At 33.9% G+C, this 18,927-nt stretch overlaps 2 protein-coding genes and 1 pseudogene across 3 annotated transcripts; 1 reads left to right on the forward strand and 2 right to left on the reverse strand.

Annotated features, from left to right (window-relative positions):
- The first annotated feature begins 2,350 nt into the window (after positions 1-2,350).
- LOC132165757 (purple acid phosphatase 2-like) lies at positions 2,351-6,235 on the forward strand (annotated as a pseudogene).
- Positions 6,236-7,548: 1,313 nt separating this feature from the next.
- LOC132181194 (purple acid phosphatase) lies at positions 7,549-11,840 on the reverse strand. Of its 2 annotated transcripts, XM_059594309.2 has the most exons (8): positions 11,528-11,836; positions 11,206-11,406; positions 10,918-11,029; positions 9,887-10,116; positions 9,455-9,593; positions 8,618-8,838; positions 7,966-8,087; positions 7,549-7,883 (listed from the first exon to the last, which is right to left on the reverse strand). In XM_059594309.2, the coding sequence occupies exons 1-8, from the start codon at positions 11,711-11,713 to the stop codon at positions 7,685-7,687; spliced, it is 1,410 nt and encodes a 469-aa protein (XP_059450292.1). In that variant the 5' UTR covers positions 11,714-11,836; the 3' UTR covers positions 7,549-7,684. The 2 variants fall into 2 exon arrangements, with proteins under 2 accessions (XP_059450292.1, XP_059450299.1); XM_059594316.2 differs by lacking the exons at positions 7,549-7,883; positions 7,966-8,087 and adding an exon at positions 8,185-8,266 and having other exon boundaries at positions 11,528-11,840.
- A 2,141-nt stretch (positions 11,841-13,981) lies between these two features.
- On the reverse strand, positions 13,982-17,798 carry LOC132174629 (purple acid phosphatase). The gene is made up of 8 exons (XM_059586263.2): positions 17,478-17,798; positions 17,156-17,356; positions 16,891-17,002; positions 15,859-16,088; positions 15,426-15,564; positions 14,880-15,100; positions 14,355-14,476; positions 13,982-14,249 (listed from the first exon to the last, which is right to left on the reverse strand). Exons 1-8 carry the CDS (start codon positions 17,661-17,663, stop codon positions 14,051-14,053), a joined length of 1,410 nt encoding a protein of 469 aa, XP_059442246.1. The 5' UTR covers positions 17,664-17,798; the 3' UTR covers positions 13,982-14,050.
- Positions 17,799-18,927: the final 1,129 nt, after the last annotated feature.

The raw sequence follows: 18,927 nt of genomic DNA on the forward strand, positions 1-18,927 counted from the left end.
GATAAGAAATTGTCAAGGTTGCTATACGTCACATCACATTGAAGTAGTATAAATGGCCTTATATTCATAGGGTAGTACCTCACCAGCTTGTTCCAGACAACCATTATCTGGATATCATTATCTCTAAACTTAAGCATTTTGTTCCTCATCTATTCCAATGCAGGAGTAATTTGTAATATAATGGAGAAGCTACTAAGTCATGCATAATATATATAGAAGAAATTAATTTAGATATAAACCCCCCAATATCTAAATAATCCTTAACCTAAGTATTATTTGTGTTTGAAAATTTAAATATTGACCAACAACATAAAAAATCATATTTGTCAAGTGAGGCAGCTTTGAAAACAAAAACAAACTAGTTTAAATCAACCTAAAACCAAACCCTTTTTTTCAATTGATTGTAATTCGAACAGTCAATTACATAAAATTCTATCAAACCCTTTCTTAATTGGCTGCAATTCGAACAAACAATTACATAAACTTATGTTATGCCCGTAGACAAAAGGTGTTGCTGTCTTTAATTGTGCGACATGGTTATCTTTTTCACCTTTTTAATTTAGCTATATACTTTTCAATTATTTCAAAAACTTAATTAAGTTGATGCTAATTGGTTAATGTTTAATAGAATTAGAGAAAAATTGACAGGGATTTTTTTTTTTTTAAAAAAAAAAGGTTTGAGATTTACCCTATATTGTACTCCATCGAGTACCAAAAGAAAACTGCTTCTAGGAAAATATTTTAATGTCATTATGAGTATTACTGAAAACTATGATTTACTAATGGCTATGTATAATTAATGACAATAAGATAATTTCTTAATGGTAGTGGGCTGTAACTATGAATCATTGATAGTTATGAAAAAATAAAAAAATAAACTTAATATAAAGAAGAAATCTCTTCAAGTCAAATGAAAATGAGTCATTTTATTTTATAGTAAGAATTTAATGTTCTTGTATATAATGGTGTAAATGATGTTACGTGATAAATATATTGTCATACCAAAAAATGTAAATGACATGACATCATTTATATCATTAGATAATTTTGACCATAGAATAATTGCTCTTAATGTCAAGTGAAATTGAGAGGATCCTTGTCCGTTAAATAGATATTTGACTAGATGTCCATTAATGGACATCTAGTCAAATAATTTTCTAACGTTTTAAAATTCACACGTTAGAAAATTTCTGATGTGGCAACAAAACATGTACTGTACCACGTCAGAAAATGCAATTTTTTTTTTTTTTTTTTTTTTTGTTGTTGTTGTTGTAGTGATTGATACAATTAGTGGTGGAGCCACTTGAGGCTTTGGGGTGCCACGGCACCCTCAAAGCTTTTATGTATTTTTATTTTTAATTTTTTCTGTTTTCCTACTCAAGTTCCAATATATATATATTCTCTCCTACTGACACAAGTTACCACTCGGTACCCTCAAAAAAATTTTAGCGGCACCCCCAATATGAATTGTCTGGCTCCGCCATTGGATACAATGAATTAAAAATTAAAGATTAGAAGTAGAATCACATATGTCAAATAATTTTGTTTATGTTAAAAAAAAAAATTAAAAAAAAAAACAGCTCTCAAAATTTTATGTTCACTTAATTAGATATTTATAAATAGAACAAAGTTTTGCCTCCAAAAATGGGTTAGAAGAAAATCATCAAACAAAGTCTATTAAATTAATATATATCATTAGAGCATGTAATTTTCACATGCATTTTTAAAATTACATTTAAAAATCACATACATATAAGATTTTAATAGTTAAGCATGTGAGAATAACATGTTCTAATGACATATGTAAGTTTACTAAATTTTTCAACCCATGAATTTAAAGAAAATCTGTCCCTATTAATATAATTATAAAGAACAATATGTTTACCTATCAAAAAAATATGTGGAATATTCGGACATACAAAAGAATATACAAATTATATGTGCCAAATAAATGAATTTTAAGAGGAATTTTAAATGGTTTGAACAAGTTAATTACTTTTTTGTAAGCAACCTGAGTCAGCTTCGTGACAACTCGTTCTAAACAACAAAAATCCTCTTAATTAGCATACAACTTATTGACATTTAATCTGAATATGCTTTTAAAGCTTCAAATATTCCATTTACTTTTGATAAATTAAAAATCAATTCATATTATATATACATGTCATCCCACCACGAATTACGTGCATCAATAATCCGAAGAATTTGAAGACGTACTGATTGTCGACGTACACTCATTTGCTTAATTTAATATATTTTTAAGCTGCGTACCATATATATCTGACATGAAACTATATATACGACATGAAAAGGGTCTTCATTCAACTCATCAATGCATAGAAACAAGATCAAGATGGGTCTGCTGGCTTCTTCTTCTTCTTCTTCTTCCTCCTCCTCCTCTTTGGTTGCTGTTACCGTTGTATTAGGTTTACTTTTCAATGCTGCAGTGCTGTGTCATGGAGGAATAAGCAGCTCTTATAGGAGGGTCGCCACTGAATTGAACATAGATATGCCTGTTGATAGTGATACCTTCTACGTTCCTCCCGGTGAAAATACACCTCAGCAGGTGTTTTTCTCACTCTCCTGCTTCTCATTTTTTTTCTTCTCTTGTTTTCTTATCATCTATGAGTAATGGTAATTAGTACGTACACTGAATCCCATATGATAGTAAATTTTTAATCTCACATTATCAAATTATATGACAGTCATATAAACTGATAAAAAAATAATTAATTTAATAATCTAATTAATATTTTATTAGCAAATTAATTACCTTACAAGATCATATATTTTTTTTCTTGACAAGCAGGTACATATAACACAAGGAGACCATGTGGGGACGGCGGTGATTGTGTCATGGATCACTCCCAAGGCTCCAGGTTTTAGCATGGTGCGTTATTGGAGCGAGAATAGCACCAAAATACGGTGGGCTCGGGGCACGATTGAAACCTATAGATACTTCAATTATACTTCTGGTTACATTCACCACGCCAACATTAGCAACTTGGAGGTGAAATTTATATTTATTTATTTCTAATTGTTTGATCATATAATTATTCTATTTACTAATTCAAATTAATCCTATTTATTGGGGCAGTTCAATAGCAAATACTACTATAAGGTTGGGGCTGGAAAATATGCGAGGATTTTTTGGTTTGTAACTCCTCCTGCACCTGGCCCTGATGTCCCCTATACATTCGGTCTCATTGGTAAGTATTCTACTTTGTCAAACTAATGTAGGTTTTCTATATATAGCAGCTTAGCTAGATTCAGTACTTGGTATTGTTATTCAAATCACTATTAATTAAATTGACTTGTGTTTTTTAAGCACGTGATTTGATCACACGTTCTATTAATTAATTCCCAGTTGCTCTGAAGACAAATGTTAATTTAATAGCCTAAAATTTCCTCCAGCTCTATTTGGAAGAAAATACTATGGTCCCCTATCTTATATGATGAATCCGAAAAGTACAATGAAGTTATGTAGTACCAATATATATACTTAATATGTAACAATCTTGGTACAATTATTTAAATTATTAGGGGACTCCTCTTTAACTACCACTCATTTTGCAATGTCACCCCTCCCAATCTACGATTGAGGTTGAAATGTGCCCACTCAAAATTTTAGAGAAAAAACAATCCAAAATGGAGAATATTTTTGCCATTTTGGGTGACAAAAGGGTTAAATTGCAACATCAATGGTAGATTTGGAACAACATTACAAAAAATTTGGTAGTTATATTGAGTAAACGAACCTAGATTTCCTACACTCGAAGTGCCCAAATTGCTAGCAATTAGGCAATCTCATAAAGAGAGCGGGCAGCGCCTACTTATCTAGGACAAGAGCCGGAGTAGGTAAGTTTCGCAACCCCCATTCGACCCCCAGGTTTTAGATGTTTTTGAAGTGTTATTATTAAAACGTCATTTTTTTTTTTTGGTAGTGTTAACCCAATTGGTAAAGTATTTTTAGAGTTCAATGTTAAACACCATTTGCAGGGGATCTTGGATAGACATATGATTCAAATAGCACAATCACTCATTACCAAAATGACCCTCTAAACGGGCAAGCGGTGTTGTTCCTTGGGGACCTCTCTTACGCAGATGACTACCCTTTTCATGATAATGTGAGGTGGGATACATGGGGAAGGCTCGTGGAGAGGAGTGCAGCTTATCAACCTTGGATATGGACGGTGGGGAATCATGAAATTGATTGGGCTCCGCAGTTGGTAAGCATCTCATAATATTAACTAAAGTTTCCTATAATCACCATATTAATCTAATTTTTAGTCTCAAAAACTTGTGTGAATTAATTAATCAATGAATTGAATTACTCAAAGATAGTTGATAAATATATCAGTTCTCTCAAAAGTTTAAGGGGGCTCAAACTCTCCCGTGAGATTCATCCAATAGAATATTTGATTGAAATGAGGTCAATTACGAAGTTAGGGTTCAAACTCATGATTTCTACCCTATATCATGTTAAATTATCAATTATCTTAAAAATTTAAGTTAGATAAGAAATGATTGATGTAGCAGAAGGCTTGGTAACCAAAAAGGTTAGGAGCTTCTTCGTCTCTTGACCAGAAAATCGGTGCTCAATCCGCAGATTGAAACACAACACAACCCATATTCAACTCCAAGGATTTGGGATAGTTCAATTACGATTTCAATCAAAATTTCAAATGAAAGTGCAGAATGGAGAGTTATTTATTATTTATGCTTAATTATTGCAAATTAATACAACCTACAGAAACTGATTTGGTTTTATTTTTTTATTTTTTTCAAATTAATATTTTTAAATAGAGTAACTCTGTTATCTCTGTTTCAGGGTGAACCGGTACCCTTTGTACCATTTAGTCAACGGTATCATACTCCATATGAAGCAGCAGGCAGTACTGCACCCTTTTGGTACTCAATCAAGAGAGGTCCAGCCCACGTCATTATCATGGCTGCCTATTCAGCATTTGGTAAATATTTACTTGATTTTCTTGTCTTTTAAGAAGAATGAATTTTACTTTTTATGGTTTGCATGGTTAATTATATGATTGAAAGAGCTTCAAGTTTGATAGAGATTTTTAATAATTTTATTGTTTGAATTACTAATAATTTGAGCAGTAAATATAAGACAGCTTTTATAGAGTCCATTTGTCCAAGCAGGTCTCTGTTTCACCAGCCTCATAAAAGTTCTCTTATATTTGTGTCCGAATTACTAGCAATATGTTTCGTGTCGGGGTTTTAACTATTAAAAACTCATTCTAATGTATTTTTGCTATTATGAGTGGTCACATAAATTCATCTTTTACTATAATTTTCTCTTTTTTTCTTCTTACTTTTCCTCTTAAGGTTATTACTCTCCCCAGTACAACTGGTTCAATCAAGAGATACAAAAGGTTAATAGGAGTGAGACACCATGGTTGATTGTTATAATGCATCCCCCAACGTATAACAGTTACCAAAGTCATTATATGGAAGGTGAACCCATGAGAGCAGTATACGAGAACACATTCGTCGAGTACAAAGTTGACATTGTATTTGCTGGTCATGTCCATGCCTATGAACGATCGGTAACTTCTCCTTTTTTTCTTTTTCTTTCATAGCGTTTCCCGCTAGCTATGATTTCGCAGACCAAAAGCGTGATTCTCCAAAATGTATCGTTTTCAAATAACATGATGCAATGGGTGCATTTTAAAAAACCTACGATTTAAACGCAACATTTTCAAAACTAAAATATATATACAAAATTATTTTCTAGTGAATTTTTTTTGTGCATGCATGACAGATACGTGTATCTAACATCAAATACAACATCACCAACGGTCTTTGCAATCCTGTGAAAGATCTAAATGCGCCTGTATACTTAACTGTTGGCGATGGAGGAAATCTCGAAGGCTTATCAACGTAAGATCAGTGTATATATATATATATATATATATATATATATAATAAATTTCCTCCCGTTCAACACGTGAAATATTTAATGATTTAAATTAAAAACCCGTTTTAAGTAAGTTACACATGTTGTTTTCTTTTCTTGTGGTGCAGTGTGATGACGGAACCACAGCCAAATTACTCTGCTTTTCGTGAGCCGAGTTTCGGGCATGGCATGTTGGAAATCAAGAACCGAACCCATGCTTACTTTGCCTGGCACCGTAATGATGATGGATATGCAGTGATTGCTGATTCTGTATGGCTTACCAACAGATTCTGGTATCCAACTGATGATTCCAATTGATGATTGCAGCAGCCACCAATCATGAAGACAAGAAGCTACGAATTCTGTGTGCTCTTTGGATCCAAAGATCCAGCATATATATATATACATGTGTGTGTTGTGTGTGCGTGAATAATAATTTTCGAGTTTGTTGATTTGTGAGTGACATTATTGTCAGCGCAAGAGTTGTTGTGCGTCTTTATCCATATGGCAATTCAAGGTCCCCAAGGGGTAGCTCAATCGGCTGTGGACCACGCCTAATGAAGCGGATGTCACTAGTTTGAATCCTTCCTCCCCCTTCCCTTACGTGGATATGTCCAAAAAAAAAAAAAAAAAAACGATTGACAATTCAATATGTTATGGGTTACGATTTATGTTTGCGTGTTGGTTTTAGATCGTATTGAAATATGAATATAAGACTATATAGGTCAATTATACATCGACTTATTTAATTAAAATGGTCAAACTCATCAATCTTAACATATTAATTTGGATTTGCATTAAATTTGCAGGTCATATTGAGATATGAGTATAAGATTATATACATCAACTATATATAACCTAGTCAATTTTAATTAAACATGACAAACCCTTCAACCTCAACCCGCTAATTTGGTGTTAGATTCGTATCATGTTTACAAGAAATTGCAAGTCCTACATTAAATCACTTTGTTCTAAAAATTTTGTTTTTTTTTTTGTAAGATTGTTCTAAAAGTTCAAGCTTATAGGAAATGTTGAATATTCAATTAATATTCCAACTTTTTTGTGTACTTAAACTCACTCAAAACAAAGGTTGTGATACTGTGCTAAATCAATGCTTGTCTAAAAAGCTTAAGATGATAAAAAAAACAATAAATTTAATAATTTAACTAGTATTCCAATTTTTTTCAAAGTCTACTTTCTACAGTAATTGACACCATATATAATAGCAAGGATAAATAGAAGAGAGATGGTGGAACAATAAAGGGTTGAAGAAAACCATAAATCATTCTATGCTACTTTGTCAAAATTCCAGGCATCACCTTCAACTATTCTCTAATACAGATTGGACCGGTTGCTCAGATAACCGTTGATCTACTAGTGGATATTGCTTTTATATTTTTTTGGTTGGTTGCAATAATGTTAATCTTTGGAGCTTGTTTCACTAAAGAAGAGTATAGGACACTTGCTACTACCATTGCCAAATTAATATGGGTACAATCCCTACTTTCGTGAGCTTTGAATTTCTCTTCCACAATCACCGGTGCTTTGGTGTGACAACATTGGGGGGACGTATCAAATTCAATTGGTGCAGATAATATCAGACAATTATATATATATATATATATATGATATGCCAATAAATATGAATATGATACATTTAGAATATTATTGTGGGATTCAAATAAAAAACAAATCTCTTTAATACTAATGTCCAACTATATGAGACTGAGATCATTTATTCCATACAACATAGAACAATTTATTTCATCAGGATTGGCTATTTGAGGAATCATCAACTGGATTCCAGTGTCTGTTGAAAAACCACAAAGCATCTGCTTCCACTGCATATCCATCTTGATTACGGTGCCAACTGTAGTAAGCGTGCGTTCGATTCTTGATATCAAAGATGGCGTGACCAAAACTCGCCTCACGATAAGCCGAGTACGCTGGCTGCGGTTCCGTCATGCTGCACCAGATAAGAAGGCATTTACATAAACCATGTTAACAAACAGGAAACGTCTATATCAGTCATAATTTATTGATCTTACTCGGTTATCAGGCCTTCACTATTCCCTCCATCGCCAATGGTTATGTATACAGGTGCTGATTGATTCTTTACAGGAGTACATATACCATTTACAACATTGTATGCAATGTTGGATACACGTTCCTGTGATATACATCTAGTTGTCAATCAACAACAGAAGAAATGGAAATCTTAGCCACAAGGAATGTACACATATTTACACCTTTCTTTTTTTTTTTTTTTTTTTTTTTTTACAAGGAACGCCTTAATGGCAGGGCCCCTTTGTGACCTATCCCTGTCGAATAAACACCGGACACATGATTCTGCTCACAAAAACCGTGTATCAGGTAATTAAGGAGACTCGAACAGCCGACCTCATAGTATTACACTAAACATGGAACCGTTTGAGCTAACCCTCGCGGACCACGTATATACACATTTTGAAATCAAATAATCTAGATTTGTTTGTAGTGCCTCATTATGAAGAAAAAAAAAGGGTTGCAGATTGCAGCATTTATGCATATTTGTTTCTCCCCTCCAAGGAATTCCCAGAACAGAAACCAAATTCTTTGTACAATCCAGCTAAATTTTAAAATATTTGTCATGCACAGAGATTTCAGGAAACAAGGCTCATACTTAAATAACTAATAATATGGAAGACAAGGAGTACTTACAGATCTCTCATAGGCGTGGACATGACCAGCAAAAACCACATCAACTTTTTTATCCACAAACCATTTCTCAAACGTTACTCTCATGGTTTCCCCCTCCATATAATGATGGTTGTAGCTATTATACCAAGGGGCATGCATAAGAACGATCAACCAGGGTGTCTCAGTCCTGTCAACTTTTTGTAGTTCTGCTTCAAGCCATTTGTATTGAGGAGTATAAGTACCTGAAAAAGAAAAGGTAATAATAATGTTGGAACTAGTGGCTCATATTAGAACACCAGTAAAAGGTCAAGTAGACGGGAGCGGAGTGAATGTCGTGATACGGTACAGGGTATTTTGGGGATTTTCAAAATACGTCTGTACAATTAGGGTTTAGGGTTTTCCTATATATATGTTATGATGTAACCCTGAATCATTAATAGTAAAATATAATCACACTCTATGTGGACGTAGGCACATTGCCGAACCACGTTAAATCTGTGTCTCAACTCTCTTTTAATCTCTCTCTTTTCAATTTTATATTATTCATCATTGTTGTGCCCAGCAACAAATAAGTAAATTTTTATTTTCCCTTTTTCTTTTGCTTGGTGAAATCCCTAATTGAATGGGGTCTAAGGATTAGTTCAACTGAGCTTAGCTGGGTTTGGCAAATTATATGTAAATATATGCCATTCACCAAAGCACTGATACTAGCAAACAACACTATAGTCATGTAATTATCATCATGCCACATTTATGAAATAGACATCAAGAGGACTCAAGTGGCTAGTTTGGACATATGTATGTGTCCATGACCATCATGCATACCAACATAACATGCAAAGACAAATGCATGCTTACCATATGCAGAGTAGGAAGCCAAGACTATGATGTAAGCTGAAGCTCTCTTGATTGAATACCAAAAGGGAGCAGTACTGTTTGAAGCTTTATAAGGCACATGATAACGATGGGTATAAGGCTTAAAAGGTTTGGTTTCCCCCTGCAACCCAAAGACCAATCCACTTTTAGAAACTTGGAAAAGTATAGAGAATCAAAATCATATCAAAGAAGAGTAGAACTGTAAAAAGATGTAACAATAACAGCAAAATGGTTGAACTACATATTACTCTCTTGAATTTTGGATGAAGAGAATCATTCCTATATGTAAGACTTGTGATAAAAAAGTAGTCCAACAAGTGTAACCAGAAGTTAATACTGAGAATTGCAGAACACTTTTATGTTTGACAACAGACATTTTTCTACCAAACAATGAAATATCCATTAGATTCTTACAATCTCTGGCACAAAATCAATCTCATGATTCCCTGCAGTCCATATCCATGGTTGATAAGCGACGCTTCTCTCAACAAACCTTCCCCATGTATCCCATCTAACATTGTCATGATTTGGATACCTATCTGCATAAGAGAGGTCCCCGACATAAAGCACTGTTTTCCCTTTCTGTGGATTTAACTCATAATGAGTAAGCGTCATATTTGAATCAAAAGTCTGACCAAGATCCCCTACAAACAGAACTGCCAATATAAGTACATTGCTCTATCCATTAGACCCATTCAAGGAAGTAAGAAACAATAATAAGCCTAAAATGAAAAATGCAAATACAAATCAACTGATAATCATCTGTTAAAAGACCACCTCATGTAGCTTCTAAATGAGATATTTTTTCTTCAATCATTTATTTCTTTTTTACCACGAGATACCAATGCTAGTTGCAGCTCATTGGATAGGCTAGTCTTCTGCCGGCCCAATTCCCACTACACCTTGAGGAAGCCTGATGGAAATAGGGCTTGCAACCCCCCTTGTTAGGATTTGTGTTGGCAAATTCAATGTCAAATAAGTTAGAATTTTAAGTTGGTTATGGAGTTAGAGTTAAAATTGTGTTGAAAATCTTAAGTCCAGAGATTGCCAGTCGAAGTCCGCTCGATAGATGATCAAACGCGGTCGCACCGAACTTCAAAGAACAGAGTTCCAGAGAGGCGCGGTTAATAGCCGGTCGAACGAGTATTTCAAGAATATCAAAAGTTTATGAAGAATTTTTCAAAGGGTTTCCACTTCATCACCAAATTCTTGTGTTGATTGGTTTTTTTTTTTTATCTTATTAATTTGGTAATTGTTTGTGTGGTGATAAATTTTTCAAAATTGTGATAATTGTTGGAAAACACCTATTCACCCTCTCTAACTGTTGTTTGGGGTCTAAACTAGAAATTTCACCCCTAATAAACGAAAAATACCGACATGTTTGAACCACAATACCAAGAGGCTTTGCTGACCTCCTTTTCAAAGATTTGATTTGGAATACTTACCAATGAGACCAAATGTATAAGGCACATCAGGGCCAACTTCAGGGGGAGTTGTAAACCAGAACTGCCGTGGAGTGTGGCCAATCCCAACCTCATAGTAATATTTGGTGCTGAACTGCAAAATAGAAATTAAGCAAAACATATAAAAGCAGTTTACACATTCATAAATACAGAAGATACGTAATAACATATATATACACATATATAACCATAGAACAACAACAGAACAAAAACAGGGGAATTAAGTCAGAGCAATCTAGTGAAACAATTGCATGAAAAAATTTAAGTCACCTTCAACTTTCTGATGGTCGTGTGATGAATGAAACCAGAAGTGTAATTGGTGAACTTATAGGTAACAACTTTGCCTTGGGCCTGTTTCTTTTCCTTGCTATTTTCACTCCAATAGTTCACAGTACTTGAACCTGGTTCATCCACAGTCACCCATGAAACTATCACTGCCTTCCCAACATGGTCTCCTTGTGTTATATGAACCTTATTTCGTAACACCCACGAATAAGTCCATGAAATATAAATATAAAAACTATAAGTTTTAAAACTTTGATGAGCAAGAACATAAAAGAAGGAACATTAAGAAGGAGATTAAGATAAGTACTTGTTGAGGTGCATTGTAGCCAGAAGGGATTTGAAAGACATCACTGTCAAGAGGCATATCATTGCCTATCTCAACTTTCCTCACAAAAGTGCTCGTCTTTCCTCCATTACACACCACCGCCACATTCAAAACCAAAACCACTGCCACCAAAGAAGAACAAGAAGAAGATGAACCAAGCAGCCCCATCTTCAGCTTCTGCTGCACACACCCAAAAGACCCTCTAGCCTACAATGCTCTTATAGATTATGAATTTAATTTCCTATTTTTCTCTGGTTATGTGATGCGACTTGGGAAGACTAGCAGACCCAAGTCATTTTCAGTCGATGACTCAAAGTCAAAGTCTTTGAGGATGACGATTCCCTGTAATTTCGGTCACCTTAAATTCCAACTGTTTCGTTTATAATAAACTTTTTTTCTTTTTGGTTTTTGAGAAGGTTTCTATTTATTTCATCAAGAAAATCTAAAATGACAAAAAGAATGGCGTGGTCCGCCATCCTTTCACTGCTTTGGATTGGTCTGTCACCCCAACGCTGACCAAAAAAGATGATTTGTTACCCAAGAGATTAAGTTAAAGTGGTCAAAAGAGGAGTCATTTTATAATAAATATTTTATTTTATAGTAAAGATATACATCTTGTCACATTGTGAATGTTGATAGGTCATTTAAAAATATTGTTCCTTGTTTACACCATTAATTAAAATTATAATAAAATCTTGACTTTTCAATTTTTTATTTTGGCCTTGACTCAATTTCAGGTCTTTGTCCTATTTAAGCAGCTTTAAAAGTCTTTTTCTGTTTCCTACTACTTTGAATATAATAAAAAATAAATAAATAAATGGGCCAGCCTTCACGAAGTGCAAGAAAAAACCAGTTGTCGCTGTTTTGAGCCCAAAGAATAAGAAGGGGTGAAGAGTTGATTTGGGATTGCGGTTTTAATAAGTGCGATTTTAAAAATAGTATTTTTAAAAATAACGTTTTTGAAATCACTACTTTTTAAAATCGTAAAGGTGTTTGATAAAACATATTAAAAAATATTTTTTTTATTAAATATATGTTATGGGAATTCATTATTTTGGTTTTAATTCGCACTTTTTCAAATAACTACCTTCTAACCTGCTTATTGAAATCGCAGATTTTTTTTCTATTTTAAATTAAGTTCTTTTTAAATCGCAATGCCAAACACTTAACGTTTTGCGATATCTTTTAAAAACGCAGATTATTCTTGTGAAATCGCAATTCCAAACGCACCCGAAGTAATAATAAAGAGTGATTAATGGAGAATAAAAATATTGATTTTTATTTTTATTTTTTTGGTTTGTTAAATGGTTTTGTAGTGAGTTATTTTATTGAGTAATAATAATAAGTGATTAATATGATATAAAAGTGTTCCCTTCTGTGAGAAAAAGAAATAATTTTAAAGAAATGTTTACTTTTTTTTAGAGAAGTGAAAATAAGGGTAAGAGAAGGTGAACATCGTTTGCCAAGCGGTGCCAATAAAAGTAGCCAAGCGAGTTTTTCCTCTTCAACGCGCATTTGAGTTTTGTGTTTACTTTCAAGGAGCGTCATCAATTTAAATATTTTTGGAAAACTTCACTTGCATAGGCGATAGGCCTATATAAATGATTTTGTAATTATAATCTCGAAACTAAGAAATTTGTAATGTCGGTATCTCATGTTATTAGTCCCTTTTAATTTCATCTATTTTTAATTAAAATGTTTAAAATGCTCCAATTTTTTATTAAGAAAAAAACAAAGAGAAACTTCAAAAATGCCTTGAAAGCCATGGGTCAACAAGGTTATGATTGCAAAATCCTTATACTTCCGGGGTGAAAGTGAAGTTTTCCTATATTTTCACCCAAGAATAAAATAAGAAAAATATTACTCATATGTATTTTACGAGTCGCCCGTAAACGTAAGTTTATTAAGTTGAACCATGTAAATCTTGATATTTTGTATTACTAACTTATTTTATCATGTCCTGTTATACTTTTGAACAATCCAGAATATTAATTTATCATAATAAACTTATGTGAAAGCTTGAATACTTTAAAGAGAAGTTATTGTAGTATTTGAAATAGAAAAGTTTAAGAGCTTAGTTTCAGTTTATGGCGCATTAAGATGTGTATTTTGTTGCGACACGACAACGTTTTGGACGGCACAATGTCGTCAACATCAACAAGGGAAAAAATTTCAATTTTTTTTTTGAAAAAAAAAAAAAAAAACTACTAATGAGTATTGCAGTAATCAATTGTACTTAAAGCAATGTTTATATACCCTTAAATTATGCAGTTTATTTGCAACCAAATATAGTATATACTTGCCCCCAAGTACCAACTTGCATGTTACTGCCTTTAATTTGCAACCAAGAGAAAGCTTTAAGAGAAAAGTTTGACAGCAAAACAGCAAAGATAAATAGAAGAGAGGTGGTGGAACAATAAAGGGTTGAAGAAAAGATTGATACCAATGTTCAACTATATTAGAATGAGATCATTTATTCCATAAAGCATACAGCAATTTATTTCATCAGGATTGACTATTTGTGGAATCATCAACTGGATTCCAGTATCTGTTGAAAAACCACAAAGCATCTGCATCCACTGCATATCCATCTTGATTACGGTGCCAACTACAGTGAGCATGAGTTCGGTTCTTGATATCAAAGACGGCATGACCAAAACTGGCCTCACGATAAGCCGAGTACGCCGGCTGTGGTTCCGTCATGCTGCACCAGATAAGAAGGCATTTACATAAACAATCTTAACAAACAGAAAACCTCTATATATACCAGTCAAGTCAACCCTATTACTCCATAATTTATTGATCTTACTTGGTTACTAGGCCTTCAACATTCCCTCCATCGCCAATGGTTATGTATACAGGTGAAGATTGATCCTTTACAGGAGTACAAATGCCATTTACAACATTGTATGCAACGTTGGATACTCGTTCCTGTGATATATATTTAGTTGTCAATCAACATCAGAAGAAATGGAAATCTTAGCCACAAGGCATGTCCACACATACACATTTTGAAATTAAATATTCTAGATTTGTGTCTGCTATGTGGACACACATCTCTGTCAGTTTGTTGTGCATCATTACGAAAAAAAAAAAAAAAAGGATTGCAGATTGCAGCATTTATGCATATTTGTTTCTCCCCTGTAAAGAATTTCCAGAGCAGCAACCAAATTCTTTGTACGATCCAGCTAAATTTTACAACATTTGTCATACACACAGATTTCAGGAAACAAGGATATTAATAAGAGACAGCAACAAGAACTGCACAGACAATATACCACAGTCAAACCTCATACTTCAGAAACTAATAATATGGAAGGTAAGGAGTGCTTACAGATCGTTCATAGGCGTGAACATGACCAGCAAACACCACATCAACTTTGTACTGCACAAACCATGGCTCAAACAGTACTCTCATGGTTTCCCCCTCCATATAATGAGAGTTGTAGCTATTATACCAAGGGGAATGCATAAGAACGATCAACCAGGGTGTCTCAGTCCTGTTAACTTTTGGTAGTTCTTCTTCAAGCCATGTGTATTGAGGGGTATATTTACCTGAAAAAGAAAAGGTAATAACAAGTAAAATTTTCTTTTCCCTTTTTCTTTTGCTTGGCAAAATCCCTAATTTAATAGGGTCTAAGGATTGATTCAGTCGAGCTTAGCTGGGTTTGGTAAATTATATGTAAATATATGTCATCACCAAAGCACTGATACTAGCAAACAACACTATAGTCATTTAATTATCATCATGCCACATTTATGAAATAGACATCAAAACCACTAAAAATATAAAAGCACTCAAGTAGCTAGTATGGTCATATGTCTGTGTCCATGACCGTCATACATACCAACATAACATCCAAAACAAATACATGCTTACCATATGCAGAGTAGGAAGCCAAGACTATGATGTGAGCTGAAGCTCTCTTGATTGAATACCAAAAGGGAGCAGTACTGTTTGAAGCTTTATAAGGCACATGATAACGATGGGTATAAGGCTTAAAAGGTTTGGTTTCCCCCTGCAACCCAAAGACCAATCCACTTTTAGAAACTTGGAAAAGTATAGAGAATCAAAATCATATCAAAGAAGAGTAGAACTGTAAAAAGAAGTAACAATAACAGCAAAATGGTTGAACTACATATTACTCTCTTGAATTTTGGATGAAGAGAATCATTCCTATATGTAAGACTTGTGATAAAAGAGTAGTCCAACAAGTGTAACCAGAAGTTAATACTGAGAATTGCAGAACACTCTCATGTTTGACAATAGATATCTTTCTACCAAACAATGAAATATTCCATTAGAGTCTTACAATACTTGGCTGAAAACTAAGCTCATGATTCCCTGCGGTCCATATCCAAGGTTGATAAGCAACACTTCTCTCAATAAACCTTCCCCATGTATCCCATCTAACATTGTCTTGATTTGGATACCTATCTGCATAAGAGAGGTCCCCGACATAAAGCACTGTTTTCCCTTTCTGTGGATTTAACTCATAATGAGTAAGCGTCATATTTGAATCAAAAGTCTGACCAAGATCCCCTACAAACAGAACTGCCAATATAAGTACATTGCTCTATCCATTAGACCCATTCAAGGAAGTAAGAAACAATAATAAGCCTAAAATGAAAAATGCAAATACAAATCAACTGATAATCATCTGTTAAAAGACCACCTCATGTAGCTTCTTAATGAGATATTTTTTCTTCAATCATTTATTTCCTTTTTACCACGTGATACCAATGCTAGTTGCAGCTCATTGGATAGGCTAGTCTTCTGCCTGCCCAATTCCCACTAGACCTTGAGGAAGCCTGATGGACATAGGGCTTGCAACCCCCCTTGTTAGGATTTGTGTTGGCAAATTCAATGTCAAATAAGTTAGAATTTTAAGTTGGTTATGGAGTTAAGAGTTAAAATTGTGTTGAAAATCTTAAGTCCAGAGATTGCCGGTCGAAGTCCGCTCAATAGATGATCAAACGCGGTCGCACTGAACTTCAAAGAACAGAGTTCCAGAGAGGCGCGGTTAATAGCCAGTCGAACGAGTATTTCAAGAATATCAAAAGTTTATGAAGAATTTTTCAAAGGGTTTCCACTTCATCACCAAATTCTTGTGTTGATTGGTTTTTTTTTTTTCTCTTATTAATTTGGTAATTGTTTGTGTGGTGATAAATTTTTCAAAATTATGATAATTGTTGGAAAACACCTATTCACCCTCTCTATCTGTTGTTTGGGGTCTAAACTAGAAATTTCACCCCTAATAAACGAAAAATACCGACATGTTTGAACCACAATACCAAGAGGCTTTGCTGACCTCCTTTTCAAAGATTTGATTTAGAATACTTACCAATGAGACCAAATGTATAAGGCACATCAGGGCCAACTTCAGGGGGAGTTGTAAACCAGAACTGCCGTGGAGTGTGGCCAATCCCAACCTCATAGTAATATTTGGTGTTGAACTGCAAAATAGAAATTAAGCAAAACATATAAAAGCAGTTAAATACAGAAGATACATAATAACATATATAACCATAGAAGAACAACAGAACAAAGACACGGGAATTATGTCAGAGCAATCTAGTGAAACAACTGCATGAAAAAATTTAAGTCACCTTCAATTTTCTGATGGTCGTGTGATGAATGAAACCAGAAGTGTAATTGGTGAACTTATAGGTAACAACTTTGCCTTGGGCCTGTTTCTTTTCCTTGCTATTTTCACTCCAATAGTTCACAGTACTTGAACCTGGTTCATCCACTGTCACCCATGAAACTATCACCGCCTTCCCAACATGGTCTCCTTGTGTTATATGAACCTTATTTCGTAACACCCACGAATAAGTCCATGAAATATAAATATAAAAACTATAAGTTTTAAAACTTTGATGAGCAAGAACATAAAAGAAGGAACATTAAGAAGGAGATTAAGATAAGTACTTGTTGAGGTGCATTATAGCCAGGAGGGATTTGAAAGACATCACTATCAAGAGGCATATCCATGCCTTTCTCAACTTTCCTCACAAAAGTGCTCGTCTTTCCTCCATTACACACCACCGCCACATTCAAAACCAAAACCACTGCCACCAAAGAAGAAAAAGAAGAAGATGAACCAAGCAGCCCCATCTTGAGCTTCTGCTGCACACACCCAAAAGACCATCTAGCCTACAATGTTCTTATAGATTATGAATTTAATTTCCTATTTTTCTTCGGTTATGTGATGTGACTTGGGAAGACTAGCAGACCCAAGTCATTTTTCCATCAAAATATAAGAAGAAAATCTAAAATGACAAAAAGAATGGCGTGATCCGCCATCCTTTCTCTGCTTTGGAATGGTCTGGCACTCCAAAGCTGACCAAAAAAGATGATTTGTTACCCAAGAGATTAAGTTAAAGTGGTCAAAAGAGGAGTCATCTTATAATAAAGATTTTATTTTATAGTGAAGATATACATCATGTCACATTGTGAATCTTGATAGGTCATTTAAAAATATGTTCCTTGTTTACACCATTAATTAAAATTATAATAAAATCTTGACTTTTCAATTTTTTATTTTGGCCTTGACTCTCGATTTCAGGTCTTTGTCCTATTTAAGCAGCTTTAAAAGTGTCAGCTAGTCCTCAAGAAGTAGTTCAATCGGCTGGAACCACATTCAATGAAGTGAAGGTTCCTAGTTCAAATCCCTCTCCCCGCCTTGTGTGAACATGTCAAAATAAAAGTGCCAACTATAAAAGTCTTTTTCTGTTTCCTACTACTTTGAATATATATATAAAAAATTAAAAAAAAAAAAAAAAAAGGAGCTAGCCTTCTTGAAGTGCAAGAAAAAACCAGTTGTCGCTGTTTTGAGCCCAAAGAATAAGAAGGGATGAAGTAATAATAAAAAGTGATTAATGGAGAATAAAAATATTGATTTTTATTTTTATTTTTTTGGTTTGTTAAATGGTTTTGTAGTGAGTTATTTTTAGAGAAGTGAAAATAAGGGTAAGAGAAGGTGAACATCTTTTGCCAAGCGGTGCCAATAAAAATAGCCAAGCGAGTTTTTCCTCTTCAACGCGCATATGAGTTTTGTGTTTACTTTCAAGGAGTGTCATCAATTTAAATATTTTTGGAAAACTTGATAGGCTTATATAAATGATTTTGTAATTATAATCTCGAAACTAAGAAATTTGTAATGTCGGTATCTCATGTCTTAGTCCCTTTTAATTTCATCTATTTTTAATAAAAATGTTTAAAATGCTCCAATTTTTTATTAAGAAAAAAACAAAGAGAAACTTCAAAAATGCCTTGAAAGCCATGGGTCAACAAGGTTATGATTGCAAAATCCTTATACTTCCGGGGTGAAAGTGAAATTTTCCTATATTTTCACCCAAGAATAAAATAAGAAAAATAT

This window comes from Corylus avellana, chromosome 2, assembly GCF_965113065.1.
Source record: "Corylus avellana chromosome 2, dhCorAvel1.hap1.2, whole genome shotgun sequence".
Taxonomy (NCBI): Eukaryota; Viridiplantae; Streptophyta; class Magnoliopsida; order Fagales; family Betulaceae; genus Corylus; species Corylus avellana.